Source organism: Coloeus monedula (assembly GCF_965178545.1).
Source record: "Coloeus monedula genome assembly, chromosome: 6".
NCBI classification, from domain to species: domain Eukaryota; kingdom Metazoa; phylum Chordata; class Aves; order Passeriformes; family Corvidae; genus Coloeus; species Coloeus monedula.
Genome location: NC_138786.1, coordinates 56422359 through 56436263, shown reverse-complemented (window position 1 = coordinate 56436263; position 13905 = coordinate 56422359). Strand labels below are relative to the sequence as shown.

At 42.0% G+C, this 13905-nt stretch overlaps 1 protein-coding gene across 2 annotated transcripts in view; it reads left to right on the top strand.

The window, feature by feature from the left end:
- The window catches only part of AKT1 (AKT serine/threonine kinase 1), a 78772-nt gene extending 67223 nt beyond the window's left edge, over positions 1–11549 (top strand). For both annotated transcript variants that reach the window (XM_082284103.1, XM_082284104.1), the window contains 3 exons: positions 4681–4768; positions 9332–9434; positions 9998–11549. In XM_082284103.1, the coding sequence (XP_082140229.1) occupies positions 4681–4768; positions 9332–9434; positions 9998–10077 (271 nt within the window). In that variant the 3' untranslated portion in view covers positions 10078–11549. The remainder of the gene's footprint in view (positions 1–4680; positions 4769–9331; positions 9435–9997) is intronic.
- Positions 11550–13905: the final 2356 nt, after the last annotated feature.

Sequence of the window (13905 nt, the reverse complement as noted above, 5' to 3'; positions counted from 1 at the left end):
GAGATTGCAGCCTGTGAAAGTGGGCATGGATCAGAGCACCCCATGTAAGCAGGCTAAGTTTAGATGGGTGGGTGGGTTTATAATCAGTGTCTTGCAAGCTCTGAATCTTGGCAGGCTTTTAACTTGAAAGAACTTCAGGATGGTTTAATCTGAATTTTGATCATTGGATTTCACTTCGTGCCTTAGACCTTGTCACAGGCTGCTTTACCTGCCTCTGTGCTGCTGTTGGACCTTGCCATTCAGCAAGAATGAGAGGAAGATGATGCAGCATTTCACAAAGGTCAAAGATCTGATGACTTCACAGAGTTGTGGTTGTGGCTTTGGAGAGCTGAAGGTGCTCCCTGGGACCTGGTGGTCAGTTCTTGCAGCCACACAGAGATCTGGTACTTCATTCTTCCTTAGCCATGGTGGTTCTTTCCACATCTGGAGTGCAGCTTTGGCCACAGATGTTCAGGAATATCCAAGTCAATCAAGCCCTTACTTGTATGAAAACCAAACTCCTTGGTTTTTTCCCTTGTGAAAGGAGATTTGTAGTTAAGCTGTATGTCTGTGTCCTCTGTGGTGCTCTGCTACAGGAAGGTTAGATGGCTCTTGAGCACCCTTGCTCTTAGGCACAGGGAGGTCTGCAGCTCTCACAGACACTGCTGGAGTTGGAGCAGTTAGAGGTGACATTTGTGGGGACGGCAGGGGCCTGGAGGTGGTCCCAGCTAGCTGGTGGCCAGCAGGAGGAGGTGACCTTGAAGAGCTGGTCCTCCTGGACAGCACACTTGAATGCCTTGTGGACATGCAGAGTTTTGGAACCACACATGACAGGCAACTTGTGTTTGCTCTGAAATGTGTGTGCTTCGAGTAGGAAACTGCTTCTGTCTCCACACAGCTCCAGTGTCCTGTGTATGAGCTGAACTGCAAATGCTCAAGTCTTAATGTTTCAACAGGTGTTTTGAGATACACTGAGATTTAGCTGTTGTGTATGATAATTTTGGTCTAAATCCATTCTGTCCACAGCAATTTAGACAAACTCAAACGGTTCACCCACAGAGATCTAAACTGAAGCTGAGAAAAACATAAGAGGCAAGTTTAAAGAATTTTTTCTCCCAGCTTTATAGAAACCACTACTTTAGAGACTTCCTAAGCTTCACCAACCTAAACATGGCTGTTGATTACTAATGTTGGGAAGTGGGAGCTTTTTCAGTGCCTTTTGGATCTACCATGTTTGTGTTACATGCATGTGGTTAATGAGGAAGTGGGGAAGTAAAGCTCAGCAAAGAGCTGGGAGTTAGCTGCATTAGGCTTTCCACAAACTTTAATCTCTGAGCAGGAAAGCACCCAAAGACTCTGTGTGCAGGCAGGGCTTTGGGAAGAATGTGGCTTTTTCCTTCCGAATCTGAAGTCATCAAATCATGCTGTTCTCAAAGCCACAGAGAGCTTCTCTGTGCTGATAGTGCCAGTCACAGGAAATGGATGTGGACACAGTTCCCAAATCCTTCCCTGTGGCTATTAGAAGCCTCTGAAGGTAAGTGCCATAGTAAAGTAAGTTTCTAGTTTCCATCTTGACTGTATCAGAGGAGAAATGGGCATCTGTGTGCTCAGAGTTGTGAACACCAACAGCTTTTGCTGGGCTGTTGTTCTTGAGCCTGGTGGGAATGTTTGTGCTGTTGTAGAACCAGGTTTGGGGGCAAGGGTGGCTCAGAGAAATCACATGAAGACAGGGCTAGAAAACTAGAAGTGTGCAGGTTCCTTTTAAAGAGCTGGGAATGGACTTGGGAGCTGAGCACTGTTTTTTTTACATGGGCAAGTAGAGATATATTATTTTTCATGCCGTCCACTAATTGCAGTCTTCCTTTGTGTTCATACACTGTATTTATATACATATATTAACAATACAGTACAGTAAGTTTTTAAAATATTTCTACATGATGTGTCTGTGGAATGATGGCTGATTGCCCTTGATTTGTGGAGCACAGGCATTTGTTATTAAATGGTTAAAGGGACTTGAAAGCAGTATGCAGTTCTGTAAAAATTTAAAATGTGAAAATCATTTAAGTTTAATATTGATGTTGCACTTTATTAATAATTTTCACTTTTGGATTTAACTAAAATAAGAAAGTGTCTCAAGTAGGTAGAAGCTGAATAAATAACCAGAATTGTTTGGCAGTTAGGTTTTGAGGGATGTTTTCTCTTGTTTTTCCTTAGAGTGCTTTTTGGCCTCTACACTTTCTATTATATTTCTTTGTCTACTGTACATTTCTGTAGCTTTTGCTTTGCAAGTCCTATATATACTATTTTTGGTTTTGTCTGAAGACTATATGTGCAGAATTTAACTTCATTATCCAGGAATCTTCTCAGAGCTCTTATTTCTTCTGTATTTTTCTTTATTTATTGCATGTCCCTATGAAAGACAAACCTGCTGCTCTTTACATTCTCACTGGTGCTTAACCATGATTTTTGTGTTAGTTGCCAATTTAATTTTGTTCTCCTTGAGAGGGACCTTTCCTACTAATTCTGGAAAAACAAAACTGTATTTTGGATTAAATCCATACCCAAAATAATAAGTTTCTATTGTTTTGCCATTCTCTTTGACTGGATTTGTGTAATTTTTAAAAGGTAAGTAAAACATCTGGAGTCTTTCTTGGCACTTCCCCGAGTATGTGTTTGCCCTTCATGGAACAAAGGCTCATATTAGATAACATATTCTGCAGAGCACTTGTACGTGGCTGCAGCCAGCCAGCCTTCCTGCCTGCTTCTGCAAGACACCATTCAGGTGCTTCTTCGCCCAGAGTCGCTCCTAAACTCCTGTGTAGTCTGTTGACATCTGTGGATAGAGGATTGACTCCACCCTCTTCATCAGCCATCATCATCTGTGCTGTGGAAGCAACAAGGAGTCTGGTAGAGACTTGGCAAAGCCACTAGACCTGGGGGGAACCAGCCGAGAAATGATTACTCACAGAGTTTGTTTCTGTTCCCAGGCTGCCCTGGAGTTTGTCTCTGTTCCAGGCTGCTCCACAGCTGTATAAAGTGCTGCCAGGCAGATGGGAGAGCACCTGTCCAGCTTGGTTTGGCCCCTGGGACTCTAGGGTGGGCTTGGGTTAGTCTTAGAGCTTACCTGGGCAGGAGAGAGTCACCCAGGTACTGGAAGGCTGGGGAGCTGTTCCAGTGCACATTTTCTAAAGGATGATAAGGAGCAAACCCCTTAGGTTACTGTGGCACTGAATGGAAGAGGGCAAGGAAGCAAGCACAGCCTCTGGACTGTCAGGCACCTCTGCTGCTGGATTTCTCTGGTACAGCTGTGGCCTCTGCCAGTGTGCCTTCTCTGCAGATGGTGCTCGGGCATGGCTGAGGGGTTGAATGCATGAGGATCCATTCCCAGTTGGCACCGTGAACAAAGTGTTGCAGTATTTGACTTTCCATGCTGAACTATCATCCAGTGCTGTCCCAATAGCACTGTGCCTTCATTCTGCATTCCAGCACATGCAGTCTCAGGCTGTAAAAATACCACTTCAATGGGCTTTAGCACAGCTTTCGTATTTTCTCTGAGATTTTGAACCAACTCCCCCCTTCTATCCCCAGGTAATCATGAACTGGGGCACGGGGTTACTGCACGTGGCCCAGAGGACATTCAGGGCCAGATGTTGTGCAGCAATGGATGAGGCCTGGCCAGGTCTTGGCTTCAGGCTCAGAGAACAGGCCTTGTGTCCCTCATGTCTGCAGCAGTATAACTCTAGCCTGAGTCTTGACAAGTCATTGCTTCAAACTCTTGAAACATGGTCAATATCTCAGTTTGCCAGTGGCACCAAGCATGGGAGAACAGGCAGATCCTAGAGATCAGCCTGGGTGAACATGGTAACACCTCTTGTACCTGAAATCCTGAGTGTCATCTTAACCTTGTTACCTGAAAGACTCTCCTGCTAATTACCCAGTATCTGTTTTGTTTTCTCTGTGCCTGCCTTTGCTTGCAGATGTGGTTCATTCTTTTACAGAACATTTTAACCTCCACAGCAAAATTTAAGCATCAGTTAGCTCAAGACTTCAGCTAAACTGATCACATCTATAATCTGTGTGGACAGTTTTATTTTGGAATAAAAGTGCTTTATCTTGATATACCTCAAGTCAATAAAACACCCTTTGTGCTTTCCTGAAGCCAAGGAGGAGGAAGGATTTGCATATACTGTGATATTATCACTGCAGTTGTCAACTGTTTTCTTTAATGGAAATTTAAATCAGGTTGCATAAATCAGTTTGCTTTAAAAAGCCTTGTCTCTGTTTCACTTCAAATTCAGTTTTACTGCTAGCATCACTTTGCTCTAGAAAACTGTAAGGGGTAGTTGCATGTTAATGTAGAGAGAAGGATCTGGGGCTCAGACCTTTTACTTTACAGGATCTGCTGTGGTCCCCAGGACAGCATCTTTCCTGAAGGGCAAATCTTTCGAATTGTGATTATTATTTTTTTTCTTTGTCTAAGAGAGATCTTGTTCTGTTTGTTAGCATGTTTTTAAATCTTTTAGTGGAACTGTGTTGAAGCCTAAAATAGGCCTTGCACAAAAAACCAAACACATTGCAAATGCTAGAACTGCTCCCAAATGCATTATATAAACTCAGAATTTCTTCAGTACACTGCAATAAAAAATGTATTAGAAAAATAACTGTACTCAAACATTTAATTACATATTTTGCCTCCTACAGGTTAGGTGGCGGTCCTGATGATGCCAAGGAGATTATGCAGCACAAATTCTTTGCTGGCATTGTTTGGCAAGATGTATACGAGAAAAAGGTATTTATACAACTGTTCTCCCAAGGTGAATTGTAGCTGTGGTTATGAATGTTCCAAATTTTGTTGCTCTCTAAAGGTACACAGAAACCCTCCACAGAAAAGGTTTGCAGTTGTTTTTAGCAACAATTTAAAATACTGTAATCAGTTTAGTTCTGGATTTTTATTTTGCAAAGATAGGAGTGTCTCTTAATGAGATACATGGTTTTATGGCTGAATAAATAGGATGTAATCAAAATCGCTTCCAAATTTAGAGAGTATATAAGCTTTTAAAATGGCCTTTCCTGTGAACTCCTGTTGCCATTTCTTGCTTTTGACTGATGTATCCCTTGTGAGCCCAGAGTTATTGCTGGTTCGTGAGCATCTGAAGCCAGACTGCCTAGAAGCAGTAGTAGAAGATGGGCTCTTTTTTGCAATTGCATTTTTTCTGCCTCTTCAGTCTAATGTCAGCATTCAAGACAAGTCCAGACAAGTGTAGTCTTTTACATCAATCCAAACATAATACAATTTTGTGTGTGTGGCAGAGGACTGATATGAAGTGTCTGCACTTCATGGTATTTCTCATGGGTTTCCTTGAGACCATTCACTGAGTTTGTTGGCTTTTTAGTGGGAGCCACTGAAGCCAAAAAGCCCAGCCCTTCCTGTAAGAATGTGTTTCATCAGTTGTCTATGCCTCACTGCCCCTTCCTTCTCAGATAAGCATTTCACTCCTCCAAGATGCCCCGCTTTGTGCTCTAAGGGTGGTGTGCTGTTGTCCTCTCATGATTGATTCTCACCAGCCACGTTCTTGTAACGCTCGTGAAATGCAGCCAGCTAAAACATGGGTCTGCTGATTCAGGGTTCCCATCTACTGGTGCTACACAATCTCACTCAATCCCAGCCTTTCCTGATTTCCCTCCTTCCCCCAGCAGTTCCTCATGGTATCAGATCTCATTTGATCTCTAAATACAGTTTAGTTGTCCCTCCAGCTGGTGGGAGCAGGTAAGAAACTTGGCAGAAACTGAGTTCCCATATTGTAATGGGAGAATTGTCCAGTGCATGTATACAGCTACAGAGAGGGCTGTTCTTTCACTTCCTCACAGATCTATGTGGCTAAAGGGAACTGAAAAATCATAAACCAAGGTTTTGTGCCTTGAAAGTGTAGATAGGACTTTAGACCTCAGTCCTTTCAGAGCATCCCTTGAGGGAGAGCTGCATGCAGTCATGAGGGCAGGAGAGAGTTCCATGGAGTTTATTCAGTATAACATGAAAAGTAGATCTGAATTCTGTTCTAAACAGGAAGTTGTCCCCATTTTCACCCAGCTGACAAGCTGCATGCTTGAGGGTTTGCTGGCTTTATATGCAATTTAAGGTAAAAAGCTGTCAATGGGGCTCAAATGTTTTCAGTGAAGTTACTTGGTATTTGGTGGTAGTCACAGTTCCCTGAACAGAAGAGAAATCACACAAGGCGGAGGCAATGTATTTATTCGTAGGACTGAGAAAGCCTTCATAACTTGTCCCGTAGTGGTACTGATTCAGATTATTCTGAAAATTATCAGGAAATTCCAAATATTCACATCTTTTGGAGAAGACTGTGTGCTAATTGAGACTATTCCTGACTTTGGACTATCCAAGGAGTCTAGATCCTGGCTTTGCTCATGTCCCATTAGTGTTTGCAGCTGAAGTAGGCGTGCTGTGCAAATGGAGAGCTTGTAGGTAATTGCTGCCTACATTCTGGGTGGTCCAAAGAGGGTCTTGCAGCATTTACCTGAAGTGCAGACCCATGGATTAAAGCTGGATTTTGTCAGCTGCCAAGAGGTGTTTGTGTGCTAGGCTTGGTTACCCACCATCTCCAGAAATGCTGAATGTGTATATGAATATGGGTTTGGGTAATCCAGAACATTTGCTTTGTAATTAAGCTTTTTGGAAACACAGCTTTGCTTTATATTATAAGGAGCTTTGAATAACTGGGGTTGTCCCCAAAATTTAAAATGTTTATTAGGCTCACCTGGAAGAGTGCTGTCTGTCTCTGGTGCAGAGAAAGGTGCAGTTTAATTTGCAGTATTTTGCCCACCCACAAGCAAAACATACACAGAGATTTTAATCACATGGGGGTTTTTTCTGGTCCTTTTTCTCTCTTAAACCAGCATGAGCCTGTGGGTACCAATGCTGGTCTGCAGCCGTGGGAGGCTACAGGTGGCACCTCCCCACCAGTTGAACTGCAGAGCTATTGCAGTGACAGCTTTTCAGTAAAACGACATATTTGCTTGTTAAAGCCAGTGTTGGAGCTTTCTGCAGCTTCCCCTGTTTCCAGCATAGCGCTCAGAACTTGACAGCTAGGGGGAAAAGATGTCTTGTGGGTGCATCATAATCTGTCTCAAATTGCTTTTAACAGATACTAAAATAAAAAGGAAAATTATACAGGCGGCACTAGGCCATTCAACATGTGTGCTGGCTTGGGATTGCTGCTCTGAGTTGTTCTCATGTGCTCCGTTCTGGTGTCTGCTGCAGTGCCCAGGTCCTAAATCACTCCATGCTGTGCACAGCAAGCAGAGCAATCAGGGGCACTGTGAGTGCCGAAACCACCATTAGGTTAAAAGGACAGATAGAGCTTCACACACACACATGCACAGCCCATCAAAAACAAACCCAGGTTCGCTTCGAGAAGTAGGCAGAGGCTGCTGCAAGGAGAGAGAGAATAGAGTTACATGAGGAAGGAAGAATCCTCATGCTCCACAGGGCTTTTGCATGTAATATGTTGGTGTGATTTGATTGAGAAGTGTTATTAACATTATAATGTGAAGCATTCCCTCTTTGATAGCTTCAGGGGGAATGCAAGGCTCAGACTGACTCTTGGCTTTGGGATATCCTATTTCCTTTTCCTTTTTAAATTCAGGACATAAAAAACACTTCAAAGGACCAAATATTTTTTGTTACGGTAATGTGCCCAGCTCCTTTAAGCTGTTCTTGGGCACAGAGAATTGTGAGTAATTAAAAAAAAAAGATGATGAATATATACCATAATTGTGCTCTCTTACAATAAACAGAGCTTTTATGTCCCTAAATTTTTAAAGATTGATTTTAAACAGTAAATGCTTCTTTGTATGTGGGAATGCTGCCATATTTATAGATTACATTTCTTACAGTCTTTACATTGGAAATGAAGGCATTTTACTGGATTGTTGTGTGTATGACAGGACACTCTTAGGTGCTCTCAAAACAGATCAGAAGGACGATCCTGGTGACAGGGAGCTTGAAATCAGTGCTTTCCTTACTTGCTGACTTGACAAACAAATGATTCTTCACATCCAAGCAGGAGGAAAAGTTGGGCGTGGGGAAGAGGTGTTTTGTATATTGAAGATTGCTGATATTTTCCAGGCAGTGATTTCTGTCGGTGTCGTTCTTATTTGTGCAAGTGCAGAAGTGCACGTCTTGGGGTCAGTGCATAATTCCAGTTGGAGCAATTTACTGTCTGCCTTGCTAAACCTTTCCCTGCAGCTTGGGATTGGAAGCCCTACGCTTCCTCAATCACGCTCCTAAATTGCTGCCTGGTGTGGCTGTGTGCTATTAAAAGATGGCCACACGTAACCCCGGTGGTGGGCGAGCGGGATCCCAGCGCGGCTCCCTGTGCTCAGGAGGGCGCAGAGCCGTGTTTACATCCTGGTTCTGCTGCCCCGTGCAGGGGAAGGTGAGCAGGGTCTGAATCCCGGCTCCGTTGCCCTCCAAAGCTGTCTGTGTTCCAAGTGTGTACATCTGTATGCAGCCAGCTCCCCATCCCGCTTCCCAGGCGCTCCTCCTCCAGCCCCAGCCAGGCAGCTCTGCTCCATCTGGAGCTGCTCTTGCCAGAGCTTGCCTAGGTACACATGGATGATTTCCAGCCTGTCTGCCCAAGCGAGTCTCAGGAATAAACCCCAACGAGCACAGCTCCTGCTGTAGCAAAAGGAGGATGTTCAGTGCTGACTGGGCTCAGGTTTTTGTAAGCACTCCAGGTGTTTGAAGTTCAGAGTTGACATCAAACTGCTTTTGGGGACCAGGAGTATTTAAGCTTAATGTTGCTGCTGCCTTGGCCTAAATTCTCCAGGCTTGCTCAGACCTCCAACATGAGCTGCATGGGCACAGTAGCTCTGTAGCTGAAACTTTTTGGTGCATGTTACAACCGTTATGGTGATACACAAGATTAGCTGATCAGTTTGGTATCACTGAGCATCTTTCTTACTCATTTTCATCCTCCTTAAGCATAAATATGACTAGGTAAGGTAAGGTTGACGATTTCCATATAATTATGTGGGGAACCAGTATGTGTTGTTATTTTTAAACATTGGTGAGCATGTTATTACTTGAAGAAATTTTTGGATTCTAAGTTTTTCTTTGTGCAGTTAAATCCTAGGGGAAAAAATGCCTTAAATGCCCCATAAATAGGAAGTGCACACTTAAGTATTTTTTACTATTATTCCTTGTGAACTGGTATTTTTTAGACATTTTAGGAACGTAGGAAAAGGCACTGTAGCTTATAACTACATAGAATTCTACTTGTTTCAACAATGGCACTGCAAGAGCCTGTAAATGGACACTTTTTGTTTTTCATAGCTTGTACCTCCGTTCAAGCCACAAGTTACATCTGAAACAGATACAAGATACTTTGATGAAGAATTTACAGCACAGATGATAACAATCACTCCTCCTGACCAAGGTAAAGTTTTTCCAAATGTTTCTCACTGTGTTCTCCAGACCAGATGAGTCTCTTCAGCACACATGAAAAAGCATCAGTTTAAACGTGAGGGTTTTCCATATGTATTTGACCAAGAAGTTGGTAAATTGAGGTGAAACTTTCCACATCTTTCCAGTTGGGGAAATGAGAAACCTGTTTTATAGGAGTGAAATTATTTGTACTGTTGTCTTTTCCAAATCTGCACATTCCCATTGGAAATCAGTGATAATAATGAGTTTTGCACATTTCCATATCCACATGCACTGTATATATGCAAGCAGTCAGTTGAGCACGGGCTAATGTCCATATTCAATCAAAATATTATATTTTTGTGATAACTGAGCATGTTTGATGCTCTCAAATCCCAATTGCCAGAAATTCAGAGCAGTGGATGTGGATTTAAGCAGTGCAGCTCCTAGCAATTTTAAATGGACATCTGAACAACTATTTTCTGAAATAACTGTACCATGCATTATCTTACTGTTGATTTGCTGAAAATAAAAAAAGGTAGCAGATGTTACCTGATGGTTTTTTTCGTCTTTCAGATGACAGCATGGATTGTGTAGATAACGAGAGAAGACCTCATTTTCCTCAGTTCTCCTACTCTGCCAGTGGAACCGCTTAATGTTTTGCCATTCAGAAACAAAACAGACTGCATTTTGGGGACCTTACTTCAATGGACACTAGAGAACTTTCTATATTATCAAGTTACAAACTGTGTTTGTATTACGACTTAGGTGAATTTGTAGGAAGCCTCACAGATTCTGTATTTAAAACAATTCTTTGATGCATTTTTGAGAAGGAGAACAAATCCATTCTTAAGTATTATGTCAAGGCTTTTATGCTGAATGACCATGGGTTTTTAAGAATATACACCAAAACTGTTTACTTTAGAAATAATTAAGGTATTCAACATATCAGCAACTCTGACCAGAAAATCCCCTTATTTTATTTATTTCATTCAGTTCATTATCTAAATACAGAATCTGCACTCTGAACAATTAGATTTATATAGGAAGATATAAGACTTTAGTAGCTAGTGCGATAATATAAGCAACAAAGTGAACAAACTCTGGAGGGTTAAGGTTCAAACTCATTTTGGACAGCAGTGAAGTGTCATCCAACTCCAGAAAACCAACTATAGGAACAGCATTAATGGCCTCAGTGAGGTAAATCAAAAAGCAAAAGTTATTTTTGTTATAACATCTGCTACAAGACATTACATATCAAACTGAATCCGGTGGGATTGCCACGCCGTACAGATGAGTATTTCATTCTAGACAGTGCATTTAATGATTCCATTTGCATAGAACTTAGGAATACTTCATAGGATTGGCTTCTCAGAACCTAGAAAACGCTTGATTTACCAATCTAATATGAAAGGCAACAACACAAAATCACCCACTTCCACCACTGTACAGAAATACCACACAGGTCTAAGTGAGAAATCATCCTCATGAGCGAGTCGGCCAGACACGAGTACATTTGGCACTGAAGTAATGACTTGTTGCCGTTTTTTTTTTTTTTTTACAAAAAGATATATGAATATATATAAACACTTAATGATTTTTTGCATCATGCCAGATCATTTCTTCTTTCTTGAGTGTGCATTAAAGGTATCAACCAACAGTTCATGGTGCCTTCTCACTCTTGAAGATTCAGTTTAACAGTGTTTCCCATGTATAAAAAAAACTAGGTTGAAACTTCATATGTGTTTGAATAATAATGGTGTTCAAAAAGTGAACTTTTTTTTTTGTTTTTCATTTTTAATCTTTGTGGGAAATCCCCCACACCCTATTTTTGTTGTATCATGTTTCTTTGTAATTTTCATAAAAGCAGTCTTATTCTGTCTCTGCTGCGAATAAAGTTATTCCATTGTAGGTTGCGTTCTTTAAATTGCGCCTTTTTTTTTGTTTTTTCATTCTCTTGACTGTATAAAAAATGATGACATGTATTCCAGTTAAGTAGCATTTAATATTTTTATTTGAAAGGAAGTATATTATGAAAACCCTCCCTTCCCCTCTCCATCAGACACTCTTGTGTCTGATGTGCTTGCACATCATCTTGACTTTTTTTTAACAACATTCAACTCTAGTATTTTTACTCATGATACTAAAGTTTCCCCCCAAATACAAATACAATATTTGCAAATAAAATTTCTTTAGCAAGTTAGGTTCTTATTTCTTGTGGTAGGAGCCTTCTGAATTTGCAGAGATGCAAGAACTGCTCCAGTTTCTCAAGTTTGATGTGCTTATCACTGAGGGATTCAGGCTGTTCTGTTCCTCCTGAGTTGTTTCATCTCTGTGCTGATCATTATGCAAAGATAATTTTGGAAAACACTTGTTCAGAGAAATGCACCGTGTGCCAGGAATAAATTGTCTTGAGGTGAATGAGGACTGGCCTTGTTTTGCTGCCCTCCTGGTGCCAGCAAAGGTCCTGATCTGCAAAGGTATTTGTGTTCCACCACTCGGGCCAGTCTGTGCTGTACAATCTCTAACACTCTCCAGGCACTAATGTTAATCACAGCTGGGAGGTGGTTACAGAAGGCTGGAATGTCCTTTTTCAAACAAGAATACAAAGAACAAGATACGAACATCCAAGAACAACTGCAGTGTGCTTCAGACTGAGCAACAGGAGTTGCAACTGTAGTAAGCCATTAAACATCCAGCACGTTTTTTGGTTCAAAGAATAAGCTGTAGTTCCCAGTGCAATTTACTGCGTTTTTTTATGCAAGGAGGGAAGGGGGAAGAAGAGATCCATGTCTCTGTAGGGACTGGTGCTGGACAGCCTGTCCTGTTTGGCAGGTCTGATCTAACTGCTCTCCTTCCTTTGCTTCCAAGTCTTCATCCGAATCTCCAGCCAGCCCAGGGATGAAGTCCAAGGAAACTCTTCTGCAAGTCTACAAGTCTTGACAAGCTCTGAACTAACACAACTTCGTGCATCCAAATATAGGCAACATGAGTGAGCAAAGGTTACCATAATCTGCCCCAGGAAAATCTGCTCTGTCAAGTGCAGGAGCAGGCATGGATCACGTTGTTTTGTTGAGGCTGATTATGTCTCAGCATTTTTCTGCCAGTTGTTGCTGATGGATTGTTTTAATTCCCTTATATAAAATGGAACTCAAAAAAAGCTGCCAAAGATCTCTGAATCTTAGTATTGTTAGCAACTGAGAACTGTGAGGGCCACACCTGAGTGCTGGGTCTTCTGGACACTTTTCCCTCATTTTGCCAGTGATTGTTCTAAACACCTTACCTGTTGTCCATAGTTGAATGGTTATGGCTGTTACAGCTGCCTATCTGCAAACATAAAATGTGTTCTTTACATTTTGATTTAGCACAGAAAAATCTTACTGCAAAAACCTGTGACTTGTCATTCACCTCAGATTCTTCTTGTACTATATATGCAGAGACTGCTTAAATCTTGCATGTTTCTTAGCTCTTTGATTTGAAACTTCAGAACTTTTCTAACAATCTCTACAGCCAAAACCTCCCCATTCTTCCTTCTGGCATTGAAAAACGTCACCATGCTCTGGTGTTGCACGTTGCAGCAAAGATGGTGCATCCCAAGTTCTGAACACTGGTAGTGTATCTGTGTTACAGACCAGGAATTTGGTTGTAAATTCAGACTGGGAGAAAAACAGGAAAAAAACCCTTGGCAGGAGCACATGAGTAAGTTCTCTGTGTGCCTGTGACTGCAGTCTGGAATTGAGGTCAGCTGGGCAGTGGTTGAAACAGACACTGCTCTGAGTGCTGCTCGGGGTTAAGAGACATGGGCTGGAGCCAGGTAATTCTGCAAATTCCATTTTATATTCTCTGGTGTAACTAAAACATTCAGTACAATCCCATTAGGATATGTCAGGCTGTTCTCCCTTTAAAGTGGAGGAAGATAACTGTGGTTCATAGCATTCCCAATTTTGCACAAACTGACTTCTCACTGCCCCCCCTGCCCACCCTCCCCGTAGAATGAGCAGCTTTTTTTCATTTTTGTTTCTGCACCTTCACCCCTCCACCAGGTGACCTCCACCTGCTCTCCAGCTCTCATACTGGCCTCAAGTGTCCTAGCTGCTGTTTGAATTTGTTCCTGGTTTTCCACCTGAGAAACAAATTACGACAGTTTTTGGAGGTTTGAGGGCAAAAACTTGCCTGGATTGTTTGAATTGGATGGTCCGTGCTTTAAGCGATGGTGATTTTTTTTTGCTGCTTTGGATTGTGTCTCTGTGTTGAAGTGCTCAGTACAACAGCACTGTGTTCTCATACTCCTGAGTGTTTGTGGGGCCTTTTCAATCTTTGTCAGAGAAAATACCCTTTGCTTCTTAGAGAGCACATGCCAAAACAGATTTTTATCTCCAGTAGCTGGCTGTAGGATGGTGGTCTCAGATCAGAGGTCACAGCCCACAGCGGGAGTGCAAACGCCAAGGAGACAGGAGTTGCAGAAGAGGAGCCCACACACAGAA